This window comes from Schistocerca piceifrons, chromosome 1 (assembly GCF_021461385.2).
Source record: "Schistocerca piceifrons isolate TAMUIC-IGC-003096 chromosome 1, iqSchPice1.1, whole genome shotgun sequence".
Taxonomy (NCBI): domain Eukaryota; kingdom Metazoa; phylum Arthropoda; class Insecta; order Orthoptera; family Acrididae; genus Schistocerca; species Schistocerca piceifrons.
In genome coordinates, this window is record NC_060138.1 from 678,011,025 (window position 1) to 678,033,328 (window position 22,304).

The window sequence follows — 22,304 nt, forward strand, 5'->3', positions numbered from 1 at the left end:
GCCTACAAGTCTGTTGTTAGGCCCCTCACGTTTTATGTGGTGGATCATGCGGGCACTGAAAACCTGTTCGGTTATGATGCTTTCCAGTTGTTCGGGTTCTCCATTGATGATGATGATGTGCACCTCATATCTGAGGACATTCCATATCAACAGCTGGATGGCTTGTGTTCTGAATTCTCGTCCGTGTTCTCTGCTGGTCTGGGTCGTGCCAAGGATTTTGAAGCCCACATTACTCTTAAACCTATGGCTCGCCCTAAGTTTTCCCGGGCACGCCCTATTCCAATGGCGTTGCGTGCACCTGTCAAAGCTGAGATAGACAGGTTAACAGCTTCGGGGATTCTCCTTCCTGTTACGTCCAGCGAATGGGCATCGCCCATCGTGGTGGTTTCTAAACCAAATGGGAGTCTGCGATTGTGTGGTGATTTTAAAGCCACTGTCAACGCTCAAAGCCTCATTGACACTTATCCTCTTCCCCGTCCTGAGGAGTTATTTACCAAGCTCGCTGGGGGCCAGTTCTTTTCCAAACTTGACTTATCGGAGGCGTACCATCAGTTGCCGTTGGATGCATCTTCCAAGGAATTTCTCGTCATCAACACTCCTTGTGGGTTGTATCAGTACCAGCGGTTACCATTTGGCGTCGCTAGCGCGCCGGCCATTTTTCAGGGGTATTGGGACAGCTCACGGCTTCCGTTCCCGGCTGCATCAACTACCTGGATGACATTGTTGTCACGGGGGCCTCCACTGAGGAGCACCTTCGCAATTTGTGTTCACTGTTTCGGGTTCTGCATTCAGCTGGGTTGAAGTGCAATCTGGACAGGTCACAGTTCTTCCAACCCTCCATTGTGTATCTTGGTTTCCACTTGTCCCGTGAGGGTATACGTCCTCTACGACAGCACGTTGCGACCATTACCGCTCTACCCCGGCCGTCTACGGTCAAAGAACTGCAGGCGTTTCTAGGCAAGGTTACTTATTATCACAAATTCATTCCCTCCGCGGCGGCGGTGGCTCATCCTCTGCATCAGCTGTTACGCAAAAACGTTCCTTTCTGTTGGTCCGCCGAGTGTGAGCAGGCTTTTGTCCGCCTAAAGGCTCATTTGCAGTCGGCGCCTTGTCTTGCCACATTCCGTCCGGGTCAGCACTTGGTTCTGGCGACTGACGCGTCACAGTATGGCCTAGGGGCTGTTCTCGCCCATCGGTATGAGGATGGGTCGGAACGACCCATCGCCTACACTTCCAAGACCCTCAACGATGCCCAACGGCATTACTCTCAAATAGAAAAGGAGGCGCTCGCTATCATTTATGCTCTAAAAAAGTTCAGCGTTTTTTTGTATGGTTCTAAGTTTCACCTCATCACCGACCACAAGCCGCTGGTCTCTCTGCTCAGCCCCTCGGCGTCGCTTCCGGATAAGGCAGCTCACCACCTGCAACGTTGGGCCTTATTCTTGTCTCGTTTTCACTATGAGATTCACTATCGCCCCACGGCCCAGCACGCCAACGCTGACGCGTTGTCGCGTTTGCCGATGGGCCCCGACCCGGTTTTCGATCGAGATGAACTACTCTGTTTCCACATTGATGAGGAAGAACGTCGTGCGGTCGAGGGTTTTCCACTTACGGGTTCGCAGGTCACGTCGGCTACTGCGCGGGCCCCGGTCCTGCGTCAGGTGATCGGTTTTGTTCAGCGGGGTTGGCTGGACAGGACCAAGGGCCGGGCATCGGATCCGCTTCGCAACTACCATGCCTTGCGCCTTCGTCTGTCTGTTCGTGAGGGTGTTGTTCTTCTGGCCACGGATGGCGCATCTCCACGGGTTGTGGTGCCCGCCTCTCTTCGCAAAGATGTTCTCAAACTATTGCATGCGGGCCATTGGGGGATTTCTCAGACTAAGTCCCTGGCCCGCAGGCACGTTTATTGGCCCGATATTGATTCGGACATCGCCCACATGGTCGCTGCGTGTGATCAGTGTGTTCAACAACTGGCTGCGCCTCGTACTCTGCCCTCTCCGTGGCCTGATCCGGCGCAGCCGTGGGAACGGGTGCACGCTGACTTTGCCGGCCCCTTCCTCGGCACTTATTGGCTACTGTTGATTGACGCCTTCTCGAAGTTTCCGTTTGTTATTCGATGTCCGTCGCCCACCACTGCAGCGACGACGCTGGCTTTGTCCAAAATCTTTACGCTAGAAGGTCTTCCATCCACGATTGTCACGGACAATGGCCCTCAGTTCTCTTCGCAGGCCTTCCGTGATTTTTGTACTGGACAAGGGATTCATCATGTTACAGCACTGCCCTTCCATCCGCAATCGAATGGGGAGGTCGAGCGCCTTGTCCGCACTTTCAAAAGCCAAATGAAAAAATTCCTTAGTGATTTTTCCACAGATGACGCTCTGTTGCAATTTCTGAGTTCTTATCGCTTCACGCCTCTGGGTGATTGCAGCCCTGCTGAACTCTTGCATGGCCACCAACCGCGCACTCTACTGCACCTGCTTCACCCTGTCAGGCCTTGTACTGTGTCCCCTAGTGCGGGAAAATACCCGGTGGGCGCCGACGTGTGGGCACGGGTGTATGGATCTCGCCCTAAATGGATTCCAGGGGTGGTCCAGGCTCTTCGCGGCTGCCGGCTTTGTGAAATACGTACGGACGATGGCATGGTTGTTCGCCATTACGACCAGATGCACCCACGAGTGGTGGCCGTGCCGGTACCACCGCCCCTTCTTTCGTCTCCACCAGCCCGAGAAGCCAGTCCTGTCGCTGCTGCCGATCTTCCGGGCATGTTGCTGCCGCCGCCGTCGCTACCGCTTCCGAGTACGCCGGAACCGGCCCCAGTCGCGACGCCGCCTTCACCGCGACCCATCTCGCTGGAGCACACCCCCAGGTCCACGACACCTATGGATGCTGCTCCGGAGTTTTCACCCATCATCTCGTCCAGGAGGCACGTTCCACGCGCAAGCTTCCGTCCTGGACATTTTCGACCATACTCTCGTGTTTCTCCGCGGGATCTTCTCGGGGCCTCCCAAGAGGCCACGGATGTCTCCACACTGTCCGTGTCTCCAAGGAAGTGAGTGTGTTTCTTTTTTTTTTTTTTTTTTTTTTTTTTTTTTCCAAGGGGGGAAAAGTGTTGTGACAGTGCCACGACATTTAACAGTGCCGCTACGTTAGTACGCGAACACGGCGATAGAGGCGCTCTGCAGACGGCCGAGCGCGGGAGCGCCACCTGGCTATGAACGGCGCCGGCTGCATGTCACGGCACGGCAGTCGAATGACAGATACGGAGTTAGTAGCATGTAACCCGCTAGTGTTTCTACTGTTGTATATCCACGCAATTTATTAGTGATTAAATGTTATAACATTAAGCCGAGACTACCTTTGACTGATCTCAACATTTCCTTAATTTTCCTAGGTGGTCGGAAAACTGGTTTTATTCCTTGCCTCTTCAGGACTCTGGCTATCTTGCTCGTTGTATACAAGAAGAGGACCAACACATAGCGTGGCTTCCTTTTTGCGGTGCAATATCACAGGTACTTCACAGAGGTGACTGGTGAATACTTTCAGGAATCATGTCCTCTGTTTGTGGAGTACGTTTAGTTTGTGGATGACCCCTGTCCTTTACTCGTGCTGAAGATTACCAGGCAGTGAAATATATTCTCTTGAGGGCACTGTCCAGCATATACACAAGCAACAGCAGCAGCTTGGTTATTGTATGATCCCAGCACCAAAAGCTAACAACATATTCATCATTTTTGTACTCCATTGAGAAGCCACCCTCCAAGAACTTGACTTGACCAGTTATGATTGTGCACTGGGTGGTTAATGGACATGTTCATACAGTGTAATGAATCCCGCTGTTATGTGATGGGCTATTGTCATGTGACAAAATGATATCTTGCTTGTAATTGACAATAAGTAGGGAATATATGTCCAAAAAATAAAAAAGGAATCTGACAAGGATTTCAACCAAAGCTCCATGGTGGATGTAAGTTTGATGTTCCAGCAGTCTACTCAGTGAGCTACGATGGCTGGTATGGTAGTGTCATGTGATACACATTCTGATGTGCTGCATGATGTGACGGTGTTGCCGGGTCTTCATTTTCAAACGTGTTTTCAAAATGCATCCAATCTGATTTTACTGGATAAACTTTTGTGTTGAATCTCAATAAAAAATCGCGTGCTGACCTTCAAGTGTGGCATTTTTTCTTTGACCTGAATACATTGATTAGTACCACCTCCCTGGAGATTCTCCTTCTTGATGTGATACACAGAACTTGATTAATTGATTGAGTGATTAATTAATGAAATGGGTGATATGATGCTGCAAGAAGAATTTGACAGAGCACTCAAAGACTGAAATTAAAACAAGGCCCCTGAAATAGATGACGTTCGTACAGAGTAACTGAGGTTCATGGGAGAGCCAGTCATTACAAAACTGTTCCACCTGACATTCAAGATTTGTGAGACAGACAAAATATCCACAGACTTCAGGAAGATCTGATCTTGAGGAAGATTGATTGGGGTTTCAAAGAAATGTAGAATATATGAGGTCATACTGTCCCTGCGACTTATCTTAGAAGATAGGTTAAAGAAAGGTGAACGTATATTTTCAGTGTTTGTGAATAAAGAAAACTATTGACAATGTTAATGGAAACACATTCTGAAATTCTGTCTGTAGAAGGTTTAAAATACAAGTTTAATAGAACCCAGATAGCAGATATAGGAGTCAAAGGGTGTGAAATGGAAGCAATAGTTGAGCAGCAGGTGTGACAAGGTTGTATCATCTCTGCCGTGTTATCCAGTCTGTACACTGAGCAAGCATTTAAGGAAACCAAGGAGAAATTTTAAAAGAGAATTGAAGCTCACTGAGAAAAAATAAAAACTTTGCTGAAGGCACTGTAATACTTTCAGAGGCAGTAAAAGATTTGCAAGAGCAGTTAAATGTATAGTGTCCTGAAAAGAGGTAATAAGATTAACATCATCAAAAGTAGAACAAGGATAGGGGAATGTAGTTGAATTAAATCATTTGTGTTGACAGAATTAGATTAGGAAATGAGACATTAAAAGCAGTCAGTGAGTTTAGTTTTTTGGGCAGCAAAATAACTGATGACAGTTGAAGTAGAGAGGATGTAAAATGTGGACTGGCACTAGCAACAGAGGCATGTGTGAAAAAGAGAAATTCACTGGTGTCAAATATATTTTGTGTGTCATGTAGTCTTTTCTGTAAGTATTTGTACACAGTGCAGTCAAGTGTAAGAAATAAAATATTGTCACATTTGTTTTTATTTATCCATACTGTCAAAATAAACTGTACACCCATCCAAGCATAAGATAAACAGAGAATAGATGATTCAATAATAGTAAAAAGTCAAGGTATAAGTATATGAAAAAATTGTCATCTCTAAAACAGTAGAGAGTTAGTTGAGGGAAGAAGCTCCTCTCCATTACTCACTCTTGTTTGACTGGCTGCACAAAGCACACACAAATATAAGTAACTGGCAAATGTTGTACTCTGTCTTATTCTGAATAACAACTTGACATATCCTGTGTACCATTAATGTAGTCACCTATACATTCCTCTCATATGTCTGTATTTTGTGTTTTAGAGACGGTGTGTCGGGAAGGACAACATACATTATTTGAAAGCAATGAGACCGATTGCGGATTGCATCTTGCTGTTTGAGCATTGTATTCTGAATAGAACCTCCATCTTCAAATGTGAAGTCCAGTTCAGTTTTGCTACCACTATTTAAGGTGGAAATTAAAATATAACTTCTCACTGTCAATCTGCTTATTAGACAGTAGTACATTCATTGGCACCCCTGATACACTCACCAATTAGTAAATGATAGCAATTTCATTTTTCTTACAGAAATTCACTTCAGTACTCAATGAGATAATTAATATTTTCAGATGTCTGGATGTAAATCCAATACATCATGCTACTCCATCTGTGATGTGTCTTTGTAATGGCAATCCTTTAATTTATGCACTGTGTATTACTGAACAGATTCATTTAACTTTATCATATTTGCTCACTGCTGCCTGATGGATACATTACAGTAGCCTTGTACAGAGCCAAAATGTTGCCGTAAATGGTTCAGACTAGAAGAGCTTATAAGCTTTTGAAATGGTGGTGCTACAGAAAAATACACAAGGGTAAAAGGCTAGATCAGATAACTAATGAATGGATACTGAATTGAACTTGGGAAAACCGTAATTTGTGGTACAACTTGACTAACAGAAGGAATGGATTGACAGGACTCATCTCAAGCCATCAAGCAATTGTCAGTATGATGATAAAAGGAAGTGTGGGAGAGTAAAAATCATAAAGGGAGACCATGTCTTGAGGTACAGTAAGCTGGTTCAAATGTATACAGGTTGCAATAGCTATGCAGAGATGAGGAGCCTTTCATAAAGTAGACTAGCTTGGAGAGCTGCATCAAACCAGCTGTGGGACTGTAAACCACCACCAACAACAACAACACCAGCAGCAGCAGCAGCAGCAGCAGCAGTAGCAGTAGTAGTAGTAGTAGTAGCAACACATACAAAGATAAATGTAGGTAATAAAATAAGAATAATGCAGTTATTGAGTGAGCCATCAGAGACCAATGGTCCCTGGTACCAAAATACTCTGTTAACATCTCTGAACAGCCTTTGAAATTTTGTTGTTGGAGATTGTGTTCCCCCTGTACATGCCTAGCTCTAAGCTGATTTATTATTAACTCTATATTCTAAATAGCCATTGCTGTTAAACTGTCTCTTTCATTTTCTTTTAATTAGCTTAGTTTTTTTTGGTATCATAAATCTGATAATAGGTACCAAATTTCATTTCCAAAATTCACGTGTAAAAACTCTTGACATACCAACAGGGTATCAATGTTGGAAAGGCAGCTTATGAGTCTCAGTGGTATTATGTTTCCAAAGATTATGGAATATCAGTAAGCATAATTATGGCTCGCTGTACCCGCCCACCAAAAATAACATTTGGAAAATTTGCAGATCTTACTATGGAAAACTTCGCCTCAGTAAGTGTAATCAACTTTTTAATTCTATAGATAAAGTCAGTTAATATCTGTACAGTATGGATAGTGAATTTCCATGTTACTAATCTCATTGTCAGGTGTCATTTGTTGTGACGCTAAGCTAAATGTTTGGTGTTGTGTCTCTTGGAGATATATGTGAATTCTGAACTTACTATTTGTTAGTAATGATAGTAGAAGGGGAGTTATAAACCACATTACATGAATTAATGCTGAAAATGTATTTTGCCTGAAGCATAGAACTCTGATTTGTGTATAGCATAATTCTGATGTTTATGACAAATCACAGAAAATTCTATTCATCTGTTGACTGTTTTTGAGTTCACTAAAATTTTTTGAGAGGACATAATGTTAGAAAATAGTGTCGCAGATTGTGCACTATATAGAGTCTCTCCTAAGAGTCATCAGAGTTTTCCCTGGTGCTTTGGCAGATATTTGCAGTTTCATTTTTGTAACATGTAGCTGGAGTCATCCCCAAACAAATATTTTTCACTGCATCACCCATGTTACGCCTGTTGTCATAGGAAAGCAACCCTTTGTTTCCGTTAAAAGAATTTTTTTAAAACAAATGTAATTTTATGTGCTCATTCATTATAGTGGTTCAAAATTAGAATAGTTTGATATTTCTTTCATTGAAATGTGTTAACAGGGACAATAAAACACAAAGAATAACCAGGCCATGGTGACTGCTACTGCCTGGCAGCAGTGCTGCTGCTCAGTCGCTCCTGGAGTACTGGTTATTCATCATGGTGTACTGCCCCTGTTAAATTAATTTAATTCAATGAAATAAATATCACACTGGATCAATCTGGGACCTCTTTATCAAATGAGATGTAAAATTCTGCTTTCAAAATCATTATGTTTGTAATGGGAAACAGTCACTTTCTGTTGACACTGACCATTCTATAAAGGACATGATGAGCTGAATTCATTTGGGCTGACTCCAGCTACACGTTACGGAAACGAAATTGCAAATATCTCCAGAAATGACAGAGCAATTGCACCTGATGGCACTTGAGAGAGAGATGCTGCATATGTTCCATATAATTGTGTGTGCCACAGTATTTCAGCATAGAGTGTTCTAGCTATCTTCAGGTATATACTGACTACAGTACATTGAGCTCCCCTATTTAAAACCCTTCTGCCACATGCATGGTGTCCCCAGATGCTGCTGTGAATATGTTGCATGAGTACATGCATTTCTGCTGGAAGTCTGTGCCCTGTGGAGGGTGCTCTTATGAGTGCACAGACTTGCAGCAGAAGAGCACGTGCTCAAGTAACATATGCACAGTGGTGATTGGGTACACCATGCGTGTGTCGCCATGGTTTTTAAGGGGGCAGCTCAGTGTACTGTAGCCAGTATACAAAGTGTTACAAAAAGGTACGGCCAAACTTTCAGGAAACATTCCTCACACACAAATAAAGAAAAGATGTTATGTGGACATGTGTCCGCAAACGCTTAATTTCCATGTTAGAGCTCATTTTAGTTTCGTCAGTATGTACTGTACTTCCTCGATTCACCGCCAGTTGGCCCAATTGAAGGAAGGTAATGTTGACTTCGGTGCTTGTGTTGACATGCAACTCATTGCTGTACAGTACTAGCATCAAGCACATCAGTACGTAGCATCAACAGGTTAGTGTTCATCACGAACGTGGTTTTGCAGTCAGTGCAATGTTTACAAATGCCGAGTTGGCAGATGCCCATTTGATGTATGGATTAGCATGGGGCAATAGCTGTGGCACGGTACGTTTGTATCGAGACAGATTTCCAGAACGAAGGTGTCCTGACAGGAAGACGTTAGAAGCAATTGATCGGCGTCTTAGGGAGCACGGAACATTCCAGCCTATGACTCGCGACTGGGGAAGACCTAGAACGACGAGGACACCTGCAATAGACGAGGCAATTCTTCGTGCAGTTGACAATAACCCTAATGTCAGCATCAGAGAAGTTGCTGCTGTACAAGGTAACGTTGACCACGTCACTGTATGGAGAGTGCTACGGGAGAACCAGTTGTTTCCGTACCATGTACAGCGTGTGCAGGCACTATCAGCAGCTGATTGGCCTCCACGGGTACACTTCTGCGAATGGTTCATCCAACCATGTGTCAATCCTCATTTCAGTGCAGATGTTTTGATTGGGCCCCATGTTCTTCCACCTACGCTCAATGGAGCACATTATCATGATTTCATACGGGATACTCTACCTGTGCTGCTAGAACATGTACAAGTACGACACATGTGGTTCATGCACAATGGAGCTTCTGCACATTTCGATCGAAGTGTTCGTACGCTTCTCAGCAACAGATTCGGTGACCGATGGATTGGTAGAGGCGGACCAATTCCATGGCCTCCACACTCTCCTGACCTCAACCCTCTTGACTTTCATTTATGGGGGCATTTGAAAGTTCTTGTCTACGCAACCCCGGTACCAAATGTAGAGACTCTTCATGCTCGTATTGTGGACGGCTGTGATACAATACGTCATTCTCCAGGGCTGCATCAGCGCATCAGGGATTCCATGCGACGGAGGGTGGATGCATGTATCCTCACTAACAGAGGACATTTTGAACATTTCCTGTAACAAAGTGTTTGAAGTCACGCTGGTACGTTCAGTTGCTGTGTGTTTCCATTCCATGATTAATGTGATTTGAAGAGAAGTAATAAAATAAGCTCTAACATGGAAAGTAAGCGTTTCCGGACACATGTCCACATAACATATTTTCTTTCTTTGTTGTGAGGAATGTTTCCTGAAAGTTTGGCCGTACGTTTTTGTAACACCCTGTATAACTGAAGGTGGCCAGAAGACTGAGTTGAAACATTGTGTCACTAAGTTACTGACATCCTGTTGTTTGCCTGAAAATTTTAGGAACAGTCGGGTACCCTTCCTTTTTCACGTGCTTCGTCTGGTTTGAATCGATTGCTTATTTTGCTTTGATCTGATAAGTGCCGTTCTCTTTGTTATAGGTGTTTACGTCACTGTAAGACGAAAATGCATTATTGTACTGTGTCATGCATTGTTTGTCGCATTCTGATAATTAGTGTTGACAACCTGTCGCCGTTCACGGCCATATTTGTTGTTACTGACACTGCTGCTTTCGTTGATAATGATCAGCAAGAACCAAATAATAGACTGCGTATGATAGATGTTCTGAATGAGAGTTAAGCGCAAATTTTTCACCGTTGGAAAATCTTTGCAGACGCTTCTTTAGTACATTACGTTCTGCACAGAAATTAGAGTCGTCTTAGATTTAAAAATCTAGTCAGTTGCCGTGCTTCATTTCTGACGGTATCACTAATCAGCATAAGAATAATACGAATATAAACATGACGTGTATATTCCTCCGCGTTTGCTGTTGTCTCACTCTAGTTTCGTAGTTTATTCGGCGCCAACCGGGGTGGCCGAGCGGTTCTAGGCGCTACATTCTGGAACCGCACGATCGCAGGTTCGAATCCTGCCTGGGGCATGGATGTGTGTGATGTCCTTAGGTTAGTTAGGTTTAAGTAGTTCTAAGTTCTAGGGACTGATGACCTCAGATGTTAACTCCCATAGTGCTCAGAGCCATTTGAACCATTTTTAATTTATTAGGCAGACAGGATTTAAATGAGATAGCAGCAAACACAAAAGAATACATGGCATAATGTTTATATTCGTATTATTCTTATGGTGAAGAGAATACTGCATGTGATTCACGACTCATAAAAGTTCATATTAGCAAAAATCTTTTGTCACAAGTAGGAAAAAATTCAGAACGTAGAGTTGGCCATATTGACATATATCCCAAACAGTCTTGCCAGTAGTGGATTTTTAGTGATGACTTCAAATGCAGCGTGTGTTGTTGTTGTCCTCAGTCCGTAGGCTGGTTTAATGCAGCTCTCCACACTTCTCTAACCTGTGCAATGCAGAGTAGCAACACTTATAAAATAAGAATGAAAATAACTTAGAAATTAAACGCTGAAATTTAAAACAAAATTTTATTAGGTTTGTAATACATCTTATAAGAAATGTTTAAAAGATCAGTCATGATTCTGTATCACTATCACTCGAGTCTTTGTTGCTCATTTCTTCATGCAGAGCATCGTCTAGTCTTTGTTGCTCATTTCTTCATGCAGAGCATCGTCCTCCGTACCATATAGTGCATTGGATATCGAATATTTTTTAAATGCTTGTTGCACAGCCTGATTTGGAACACACTTCCATGCATCATAAATCCATAGGCACACTTGTGACAAACATGCGCGTTTTACACGTCCTGTTGGTGTCCGTTGTCTGTCACTTTTCGAAAGCCAGCCTATGTATATTCGTTTAAGCTTGTTCTTAAATGGTTTATTCAAACAGACGTCAGGTGGTTGCAGAATTGACGTCATCCCGCCTGGAATTATGGCAAGTCCGGTTTGCTTTCCTCTAATTCTCGTTTTACTGCAGATGTTGTATGACCTGCGTACACATCTATCACCAACAGACTGCGCAAACGAGAGATCACTTGCATAAACCAAGCATTGCGCCAGGACGACAATTCCACACATGCCTAATCCATTCCAGCACCATGTCCTTCGAAAACCACCCAGTTTCGTTTGTTCGTACAATTACAGTTTTTGGAAACACTTCCGATTTGGGTAAAGTCTTTCGCTTGAAAACTATGAATGGGGGTAATTTATGTCCATCTGCTGCGCAAGCAAGCAAGACGGACATCCACTGCTTTTCACCCCCTGATGTAAGAACATTTATGTCTTTCTTTCCTTTGGCGTAAACCGTATAATTTGACGGCATGTCAAAATATACAGAAGTTTGAGCAGCATTTCCTATCTGACCTAGAAGGTATTGCTTTTCTGTGCGCCACCTAATTATGAAGCGTTGAAATTCCACAAGCTTTTCTTAATAATTTTTCGACAGCTTCTGTGCAACTGAAGTTCGTGTCCGAAGTGAAAAACTTCAGCGCTTCATAAACAGATCAATCCAGCTGCGACTAGCCTTAAAATTTTTTATTTTTTGCTCTCTAGCAATTTAATGTGCCTTAATTTTTAAAATTTCTGCGTTCACAGGCAGGAATTGCTGACGCTGTTCCTTAACAAATTCATTTAAAATCACATCTAGTGCATGATATCGGCCACACTTTGCTGCTACTTGAACATCCAAATAATTTCTCTCTCGGCTGTCGCCATCGACACGTTGCTCTCAATCCCGTATCGCAGACCTGCAGCATGATTAGAACTTTGTTCCGCAGAAGAAATAACTCCCCTCTTGAATTTGGCACTATAATGAAAGCGATTCATTATGGTTCACTAACACCAACAAGCACTTTACAAAATTCCACAAAGCTATAGGTGCCACTACGTGAAATCTTAATGAGCTCCAGCGTATCAACTCGTGCAACAATCCTAAAGCCTTGTGCATTGTTGGTATTTTAGTGTAAAGAAATTTATTTTTGTTGCTACGAATATTTGAAAGGCTGCTATATTCGAAGATGAATACGGAATTTCTGTTTACTTTGTTGCATAATGTATGAAAATGCAGTGGTCGAAACTCGGGGCGGAGAAAAAAGCTCGTCTTCTACTTTTTTTTTTTTTAATTTATTTATTGACACTGAGGTTTTGGTGCCAGTATTTATCTTTGTGCCTGCAAACCATGCCTGTGTAGCGCTACATATATTCGACGGCAGAAGTCAGTTGTGGCGGCACCTACCAACAGTTTTCAGAACTTCCGCTTACTTTGCTATCGATTCTAAGCCGCAGGCGGTTTTTTGGATTACAAAAACTGGAAAAAAGTGCGGCTCAGATTTGAGTAAATACGGTATGTAAGGAAATTTGATAATGGAGTGGCTAGTTGTAAAACAAGGCCAGCCGGTGTGGCCGAGCAGTTCTAGGCGCTTCAGCGTGGAACCGCGCAATCGCTATGGTCGCAGGTTCGAATCCTGCCTCTGGCATGGATGTGTGTGATGTCATTAGGTTAGTTAGGTTTAAGTAGTTCTAAGTTCTAGGGAACTGATGACCTCGGCTGTTAAGTCCCATAGTGCTCAAAGCCATTTGAACCATTTTTTGTAAAACAAGTGGACCACCGTTAGCTATGTGAAACATTCATCATTAATTGTGCCTTTTACCAAATAGTGAACTTTTAATACACTTAACTTTTATTTAACAATAGCATAAAGAATGTAAAGTTTCGTAGCGCATGTATGGATAACAAGCAAAATAAATCAGCACATTCAAAAGTCTAACAAAAACATTAGTTTGAAGTTTATTTACTCAGAAATACCTCTCTCTTGCTGATCTGCAAACAATGACTATCTTGGATAATACAGCAGAAAAAAAAGTATTTCTTCTGTGAAAGTGAGCAATAAGGTTATTATGCATATATGTTTTGAAGACCTTGGTATTTATGCAATCAGTTCCTAGTGTATTTACATTTTAGTTGTATTTTTTGGCCAATAATGCAAATCAGTTCCAGATAAGAAGCAACTTACACAACAATATTACAAGAGACAAAAATAATTTCGGTGGAACTCAGAGGGAAGTCTTTATAATTATGGTCTCAGTACCCTTAAATGAAACTGAGAGGGGGGGGGGGGGGTCACTAATACTTGCTGTGTCCAGAAGATTCAATAAGTTACAACTGTCTCATAGGTCATGCCAAATCGTGACCACCTTGAACAGCTCACTTAGAATTAACCAGGTTTTGGTTTCTTGAACCCATGATTCCTGATCTCTTAGTCCAGACAGGGTGGGTGACTATTGAGGCAAAACAGTCATAGTAGACAACCTCTGGTGGACAGAACTCACCTTTTTTTATTAGGGTTGCTGAGATATTTGAGGTTCTGCCTCAGATGACTTTCATTACTCCACCCCAATTTCTGTTACTGTAAATTCTGAGCAACCACTATTGGGTGCACCTGTGAAGCTATATGTGTCGCAGAGGACAAACTCTAGGATTCACTATCTGTATCACGAAATGATAGAATATTAAATCCCATAAAACCTAATGTGCAGTCTTCTTCAGTAGGGTGGATGACAGTTGAGGCAAAACTGTCAGCAGCATACCAGCTATGGTGCTGCTGCCACATATCAGTTGCATTAGACTTACTTAGGCATTTGAAACTCACTCTGAGCTGACTTGCATTTCCCTAGTTCTTGTGAGAATACAGTAGTCTTTACTTCACAGACTTCTGATACTCCAAACAGGTTGAGTGTACCTTGAGGAAAAACAACATCCACTAATGTAGAGGGATTTAGGTAGCCCACAAAGAATCTCTTCTTTCTTTAAGCTAAATGGATTGAAAATGCTAAACTGCCTTGCAGTTTCCCTCAATAACATAACTGCCCAACACTATCAATTCTGGAAAGGATATTGTTTTAAACTTCCTGATATTACGACAGTGTGCTGATCCTGGATTCAAATCTGGATTCTTGCCTTTTGCAGGCTTCACAGCCTGTATCATCAAGTGAGGTGTTGGCTTAGTGTAACTGTAGGTGTGCCTTCTTGAACTGAAAATCCAGCCAAACGATATTGTACAAAGATGGAAGAAATGTTGTAGAAACTGAAGCACTGATGTATGTTACATGGCTGATTTTGCCTAAAAGTGAATCTCACGTGGAGAATATTATCCCAACAGAGACTGTCACAGTAAATGAAAGAGAATCTTTATTAGCCATTCAGTATTTTCTTATACAATGGGCTTTGTCAATGAGTTCAATGGCGGCCTGGCCAATACTGATATAGAGGTTACTGAAAAGCGAGAGCTCATGCCATCTGCGGTTTGAAAAAAAGAGAATTCTTACAACTTTGTCAATACATTATGTCACTGAGTTGCTGCTACAAGGATTTAGTTGTAAGTTCTATCCAGGAAAAATGTAAAAAAATACTTGCCTTGGTCATAATGCACCACTTAACATATGGAGGGTTCTCAGTATTTGCCACTTGACTATCAAGCATGTTGTGTATTGAGAATGAGAGAAAATGCGGTTTCACATCCATTAGTAGTGAAGTCAACAATTGCTGTGTTCTGTTCTCACCACTTCTGTAGGTAGAAGACAGGGGTGGTGACAGTGTAGTGGAGGAACAGTGCACAGGTGACTTCCTACAGTGACCAACTTAAAGATGCTGGGGTGTGAGTGTGTGCTTATATAGCTTGCTTGGTCCTTTGTTGTATTTGTTGTGACTTGGCAAGACAGCCAAGCCACTATGAGGTAAAGCCGAAAGGCATGCGTTTAAGCTCACGCAGGCTGGCGTGAGGTCTGGAACAGTTAAAGGATTTGAGTCTAGCAAATAAAGTACGTAGCTGTTGGAATACTTAACTTTAATCCATAATTGGTGAACATCGGTCTGATGGTACATGCATCACAAGATAAATAGCAATTGATAATGGCGCCTTGCTAGGTCGTAGCAAATGACATAGCTGAAGGCTACCCTAACTATCGTCTCGGCAAATGAGAGCGTAATTTGTCAGTGAACCATTGCTAGCTAAGTCGGCTGTACAACTGGGGCGAGTGCTAGGAAGTCTCTCTAGACCTGCCGTGTGGCGGCGCTTGGTCTGACGCGGGTCCGACGTATACTACCGGACCGCGGCCGATTTAAAGGCTACCACCTAGCAAGTGTGGTGTCTGGCGGTGACACCACAGTATTCATGTTACTTTCTATTCTGCATCTTTAATCATTTAATAATGTGTCCAAACATGATGCTCACCTATAGTAAAAAGAACTGAGTAGCAGTATTTTTCAACTCAGGGTGGCCTCATTCCTACCAAGTGAGATCCTAGTTTAAGTTATACCATCTTTGGCTAGACATAGTGATGAAACTTAAATTTAAAAACAAGTAACAAAAATAATTATTCTCAACCTGGTCTTTCATATCTTTCATCCATTTCAAATAAATATCTGCACTCTTTAATTCTTGAAGTATGCATTAAGCATGTAAACTTACGACATAAGAATTTAGATTCCTTTAGGTGGCACCAGGCATCCAGGTTTACCTTGTTTCTTGCATTCATTATTTATTTGTGAACATTTCATTAAAACTATATTTTCTGTCTACTCCTAAAGTTTCTTAAATTTGTAAGACTGATTCTATTAAAAATGGAAATCTCAAATTAAATTATTGTTTGCATGCGTAACCTGCTTTGAATGACTTTAGTGACCCCATAAATGCTACAGTTGCTTCCACCATGCAGTTCAGTGTTACATACAGCAGATCTCCATTTCCTATGTCTTCTACAGAGATCTGGTTCTGCATATTCTGCCTCCCCCCCCCCCCCTCCTTAAAATAAAAGATAAATACATTCTTACTTTTTCCTGCTGTGTTCAACCTACCACTGCCTTCACTTCACTGTTCGGCAGTCATATACATGACACCATAATTTAGATTGTACTAACACACACACACATTACACGAACAGTACACGGGTATACTGCTGGTTCATAGCGTCCAGTGGGCACAACATTTCGGCGATCAGACATGTTGCCATCGCCAGGTGCGCTGACGATGGTGACATGTCTGATCGCCGAAATATTGTGCCCGTTGGACACTATGAACCGGCAGTATACCCGTGGACTGTTCGAGCAACAAATACGCCGGGAGAAACTGAAGAATCACAACACACACATTTATTCCTTGCAATATTTGATTGTTGATAATGGTGACCAGTTTGTCAACTAAAAAAAATTTATTAGCTCACAGAACAAGATCAATACCTACAATAACTGTGTCGTAGTTAATTGTTCTATTGCAGTTCATTAAAAACAGTAAAATCCAACCTAGCCATTTTTCAAAACAGTATGTAGGAAAGTACATAGCAGGTCACATCTTCTTGAAAAAGTCATTCACACCTGCAAAATCCTGTAAAAATTTATTACAGTGGATTACACTTCAGTAGTTCATTTAATTCAGTCCATAATGAAGATCACTACGTCCAACAATCACTCTTTTTGATGACAATGACATTCCACACTTCCTATCAGTCTTGAAAGAGCTCAGTTAAAATATTCCTTAATTTATGTTACAGTAATCATACAAAAGTTACTACAGTTCTTGAATTTTGGGGATGTGGGTGCTTACATTTTCACGTACAGAACATGTAGAGTATTGGCATTAGTCAACACTGTGGTACACCTGATACTTGTCTTACTAGTGAGCTTTCTGACAGAAAACTGGAAATTTTGGGATTGAGATAGTCTTATAAAGACTGATATTGGAAAAAACTAATTTTGAAAATTATGTAATGTTTTGAAAAATGGCTAGGTTGGATTTCACTATTTTTACTAATTTGATTATGGCAAATTTAGAAAAATTCATGGACATCATTATTCTTATGTTATGCAGATCACCTTGCATCGTAATGCAAATTAGGATACATTATGTGAAATTATTAATTGGTGCAGTAATTAATTAATGTATGTCATTCTGCACAGAAAAAGTAACAGCAGTAAGTAGCCAAAACTCAGAATCTTAACAGTAGTTAGGGTAAAGTTTGCAATGAATATTAGTAGTGACTCAGAACTTCAAGTTCAATTATATCATAAAATAATTAGTTTTAGGTCATTTAAAATACGTTACTGGAAAATCAGAATGCTTAGTTTTTGAATGGTGTAGATCATTACATCGGATTTTACCGATTAGCCCATAGGTTTCTGCATGTTGCAAATTGTAGGACTGACATCAATTAATTATATTTTCAAATTACGAATAACACAATGAAAACTAATTACATCACTGTAAACAGATCAATAATAAAATCGTGTGAAATTAAATAAGATCTTGAGATTTTTGGGTAAGTAAATCATGCCAGTAGGTAAATGTGTTGAAAATAAAGTACAAAAACTGGTCATTTTCGGGAGTAGGAAAACAATAACAGATGGAAAGAATCCACCATGCTATGTCACACAGTGTCATGGGCTAAATTCCAAACCTCTCCACATTATTTTATGGGAGAAGTCACATAATGTTGTTGGTTCTAATGGTTCTAATCTGTGTGTGTGTGTGTGTGTGTGTGTGTGTGTGTGTGTGGGCGCGCGCGCGCACCTCATTTCTGTAGTGCGATACCTTTTTTCCCATTGGACTTTGCTACGTACATAACCCTGTGTATTTTCATTTGCATATAATTTGAAACAAAAAGTAGCAAGCATAAAACTGTTTATTTATTGTATTTCTTGGTCAGAATGATTACTGTGATTTGGTGTGCATGTGCGATCATCCTTATAAACTGAAAATGTTTTATAGGATCTTGATAAGACAATAACAGCCTTTGTTCTCTTTTCAGGTTTTGCAGATTTCATATTCATATTTTACTCTTCTCACCAGACTCAATGAATGAAGTAAATGTTGACTGTAGAAAAGTAATCACTATCCTGTGCCTGCACTAGCGGACTGAGTGGTTTCTCTAATGTTTAGAGATACACACTTCTTAACACAATATTCATTTCACTGTTTCATTTTACCAAGAGGGCTCAGTACAGGTAGTTGTTTTCCTTATAGATGAAGAAGGAAAGAGAGAGAAAACAGTCACCTTAAAATTTTCTTTTCTTCTGATTCCTTTAACCTTACAATAACTTCACTGGTATAACACTACAGCTGACGACAGACAATCTTTTTTTTTTAATTATTACTCACCCAATAATGAATGAACTCTGCTATACTCAAACTATCAGCTCAGATGTCAATGAGTAAGTAACATTTCCGTAGTGCAATACCTTTTTTTCCCATTGGACTTTGCTACGTATATAACCCTGTGTATTTTCATTTGCATATAATTTGAAACAAAAGGTAGCAAGCATAAAACTGTTTATTTATTGTATTTCTTGGTCAGAATGATTCCTGTGATTTGGTGTATATAATATTACAATGTCATAAATCTTCAGGCAGGTTACTGTTAACAGGTGTAAGATTGTAAGTAGTGGGTGACATCATTCCCTTGAGTGTCCAGAGCACATTTCCATTTTTTTTTCTGTAGTTTCAGTACGTGGATTGGATTTCTCTTAACTGATTGAAAATAACGAAGGTCTGCTATTTTATACATGTCCTTGCCAGTAGTACTGCTTGATACTTGCATTGCAAATAGAAGCTACACAATTTATTTACTAAATATTTAATATGTTTGTCCAGTCCAAACAACACAAAAAAAATAAGCACGCCAAGCCCACAAAAGATGACACGAGGAAAAGCTGTACAGAAACTAAAGGCCAGGATATTAGCTGGTGGTGATGGAACATCGAGTTTCATAATATTAGTAAGTGAAGAAATAAACACACCTTTGCTGGAAATAGTAAACAGCTCTATTAAAGATGGATTTTTTCCAGGAACTAGGAACTAGTTTCACAAATATCAGGTTTCAGAAAAAATTCTTAAAATGCTAATGTATAATGGATTAGTTGTTGATCGCCAAGCCCACAAAGATGACACGAGGTATTTTAATGTATTAAAGAATACCTATTAAATTTAATTTTTATACATTGTTCTTTGTAATCAGTGGTGTTAGCATAATCAAAATGGTTTCTCCTTAGGAAATGAGTGATGAATTTTTCCCATTTTTGATGCACCCTATATTACATACACTCTTGCTATATACATTGTAACATTACAAGATCAAATTAAACTCAGTTCTATCTGAAGCATTATATAACCAAAAGCAGAAATACTGAGATGTATGGGTAAATTATGTACTTACAGGAAATGAAAACTTATTACTGATTGTTATTTTATTGAGAGAGCTCAATGGCTGTTGAGAAACTGAATTGATTTTTCTGATTACATATAGCAATGTGTCAGACACAAGGAGACATTTTACAATTTGCTGTATTTTGAAATCCATGGCTGTGATACTGTTCTGAACTGTTAAGGCAGAGTTCACAAATTGTCCCAAAGTCTCAAAAAGCCTTTGCAAAATACTTACTGTTCAATCAGTTCAAATATTGGTTAGAGGAAGTAACAATAGGTATTACAAATAAAATACTTGCATTGTAAAATATTACTTATTTTGATAACTAATTGAAATTACATTTAATATGTTCTTTGAATATGTATCATGTTAGCCAGAGATTCTCATAAAGATATCACTGTATAAAAGTGAATCATGAATCATCTTAATAAATATAAAATCCTTGATAAAAATCAGTTTGGATTCCAGAAGGGTATTTCAACTGAACACACCATTTTCTCATTTGTCAACCATGTCCTCGAATCTGTAAACAATAAAATGTCACCAGTTGGAATGTTTTGTGATCTGTCTTAAGCATTCAACTGCGTAGATCACAAAATTCTGCTTATGAAGGCTGAGTGCTATGACTTACATAGTAAAGTACGGATGTAGCTTGAATCATATCTAGAGGACAGAAGGCAGAAGTTAGTACTGAATAATTCTGCAGTGGTACCCTCCTGCCTCGATTGTGGCACAGGGAATTGTGGAGTACCACAGGGCACGATGCTTGGTCCCTTACTTTTCCTAATATTTATCAGTGATCTACCACAGTGTATGGCACATAAAGCGGACTACACCCTATTTGCAGATGACACAACCATTATGATAGAGGAAGTACCAAACTGCAGTCTACAGAACTCTGGGACCACTATATTCAAAGAAAGTCTAGATTGGTTCACTTATACTGGTCTGTCTCCCAATGTTAGCAGTACCCAATTCCTTCAGTTTCAAATAGGAAACAAAAAAACTGGAGAATATTGAACTAAAACATGGTAAAAAAGAAATATTGAGAGCTGAGTCTTCCAAATTCACGGGATTACACATTAACAACACTCTAATTTAGTCAGTTCACATCATCAACCTATCAACTGAATTCAGCAGCATTTTCAATTCACTAAGTTTCGTCTGTTTGTGGCTTGGCAACAATCAAAGCTGCATAGTTTGGATATTTCCATTCACTTGTGATGTATGGCACCAATTTCTTGGGAAACCCGCCACAACCAAATAAAGCCTTTATTGGACAGAAGAGAGTCATCAAATTATGGGTAGAGTGCACCCTAGATGCTCTTGTAGAAACTTATTCAAATGAATGGGGACCCTCACTGCGCAATTGCAATACAGTTTTCACTAATGTGCTTTGTTAACAATAATCAGACAATCTACAGGACAAATGGCGAATATCATGATCATGATACAAGAAGTAAACATAATCTTCACAAAGATATAAAAATCTCAGCATGGTACAGAAAGTAGTACATTATTCAAGCATGAAACTATACAATAAACTTCGAGTTTATGTTTAATCAGTCATTGGGGATAAGACTAAATTCACAAAACAACTAAAACTTGATCTTTTGAGTAGTTCTTTCTATTCTTTAAAGGAATTTTTTGACAGTGTGTAATAATTGGTGAAATGTGTTCAATATTAAGCATTCCTATAAGAAATGACTATGTAGCACTGTACATCAATTGTTGACAATGCATTTTACATGAGTTATAATGTAAGCCTCATAATTTGTTTGTGTACCCATCATTACTTCTATAATTTACGTTCTTATTTGAACACTTGTCATGTATCTGCTTACATATGGCACAGATTGTGTTTCTTGACCATTTACATATGTTTATTATTGTAATAATCTGACACATTCCATATTGTAGCAATACACTTGCATCAAGGATCCATGGAACTTGAAAATAAATAAAATAAATGCTACTGTACCTTTATCTGTAGCACATAGAAAACTAAACAATTGTATTTTTTTAAGCACACTAAAGTTCTCTTCCATGTTAAAAAGATCATCCCTCCGCATGTTCAGTATCAGGAAATGTAAATTTTTTTTGTAGACTGTGTGTTGAGGTATGGTGTTGCTCTAATGTGACACCTGTGCTTGCCCCATTTATTTATTCACCCACTTAATAAGTATTTACATTTAAGTGTCAATAACATACTCAAACAGAAACATGAGATGTGATCAATAAAAACCCTGAGAGGGGGGAAAATCTTTTCTTTGCTCTTCACAGGTTTTATTTGCAAAAACCACAATAAACCACAATGATATGTACAGTAATACCTAAAATTATTATACAACTAAATGAAACTGGTTATGTCATCCATGTATTTTTATTCTTCCACTTTCCTTTCTTTGCAGATATGAAATTAATTTGAAACCATTTAAACGGAAGTGATTTTCTTCCACTTGTTGCTTCAATTTTTAATAAAAGACCAAAATTAAAATCTCTGTTAACAGGTACTTTACTATTTCATGTTAATTGTGTATTTTTTTATTTTTATTTTATTTTTTTATTTTTTTGCCTTTCTCACGAAAGGCAAAAATATTGGTTTGTTGTAGAATTTCATTCAGTTAATTACCCATAAATGAG

General features: G+C 40.2%; 1 protein-coding gene across 1 annotated transcript in view; it reads left to right on the plus strand.

Moving 5' to 3' along the window:
- Positions 1-18,601, plus strand: part of LOC124805493 (odorant receptor Or2-like) — a 37,582-nt gene extending 18,981 nt beyond the window's left edge. The window contains exons 3-4 of the mRNA XM_047266060.1: positions 6,852-7,007; positions 18,267-18,601. Coding sequence (XP_047122016.1) covers positions 6,852-7,007; positions 18,267-18,320 — 210 coding nt within the window. The 3' untranslated portion in view covers positions 18,321-18,601. The remainder of the gene's footprint in view (positions 1-6,851; positions 7,008-18,266) is intronic.
- Positions 18,602-22,304: the final 3,703 nt, after the last annotated feature.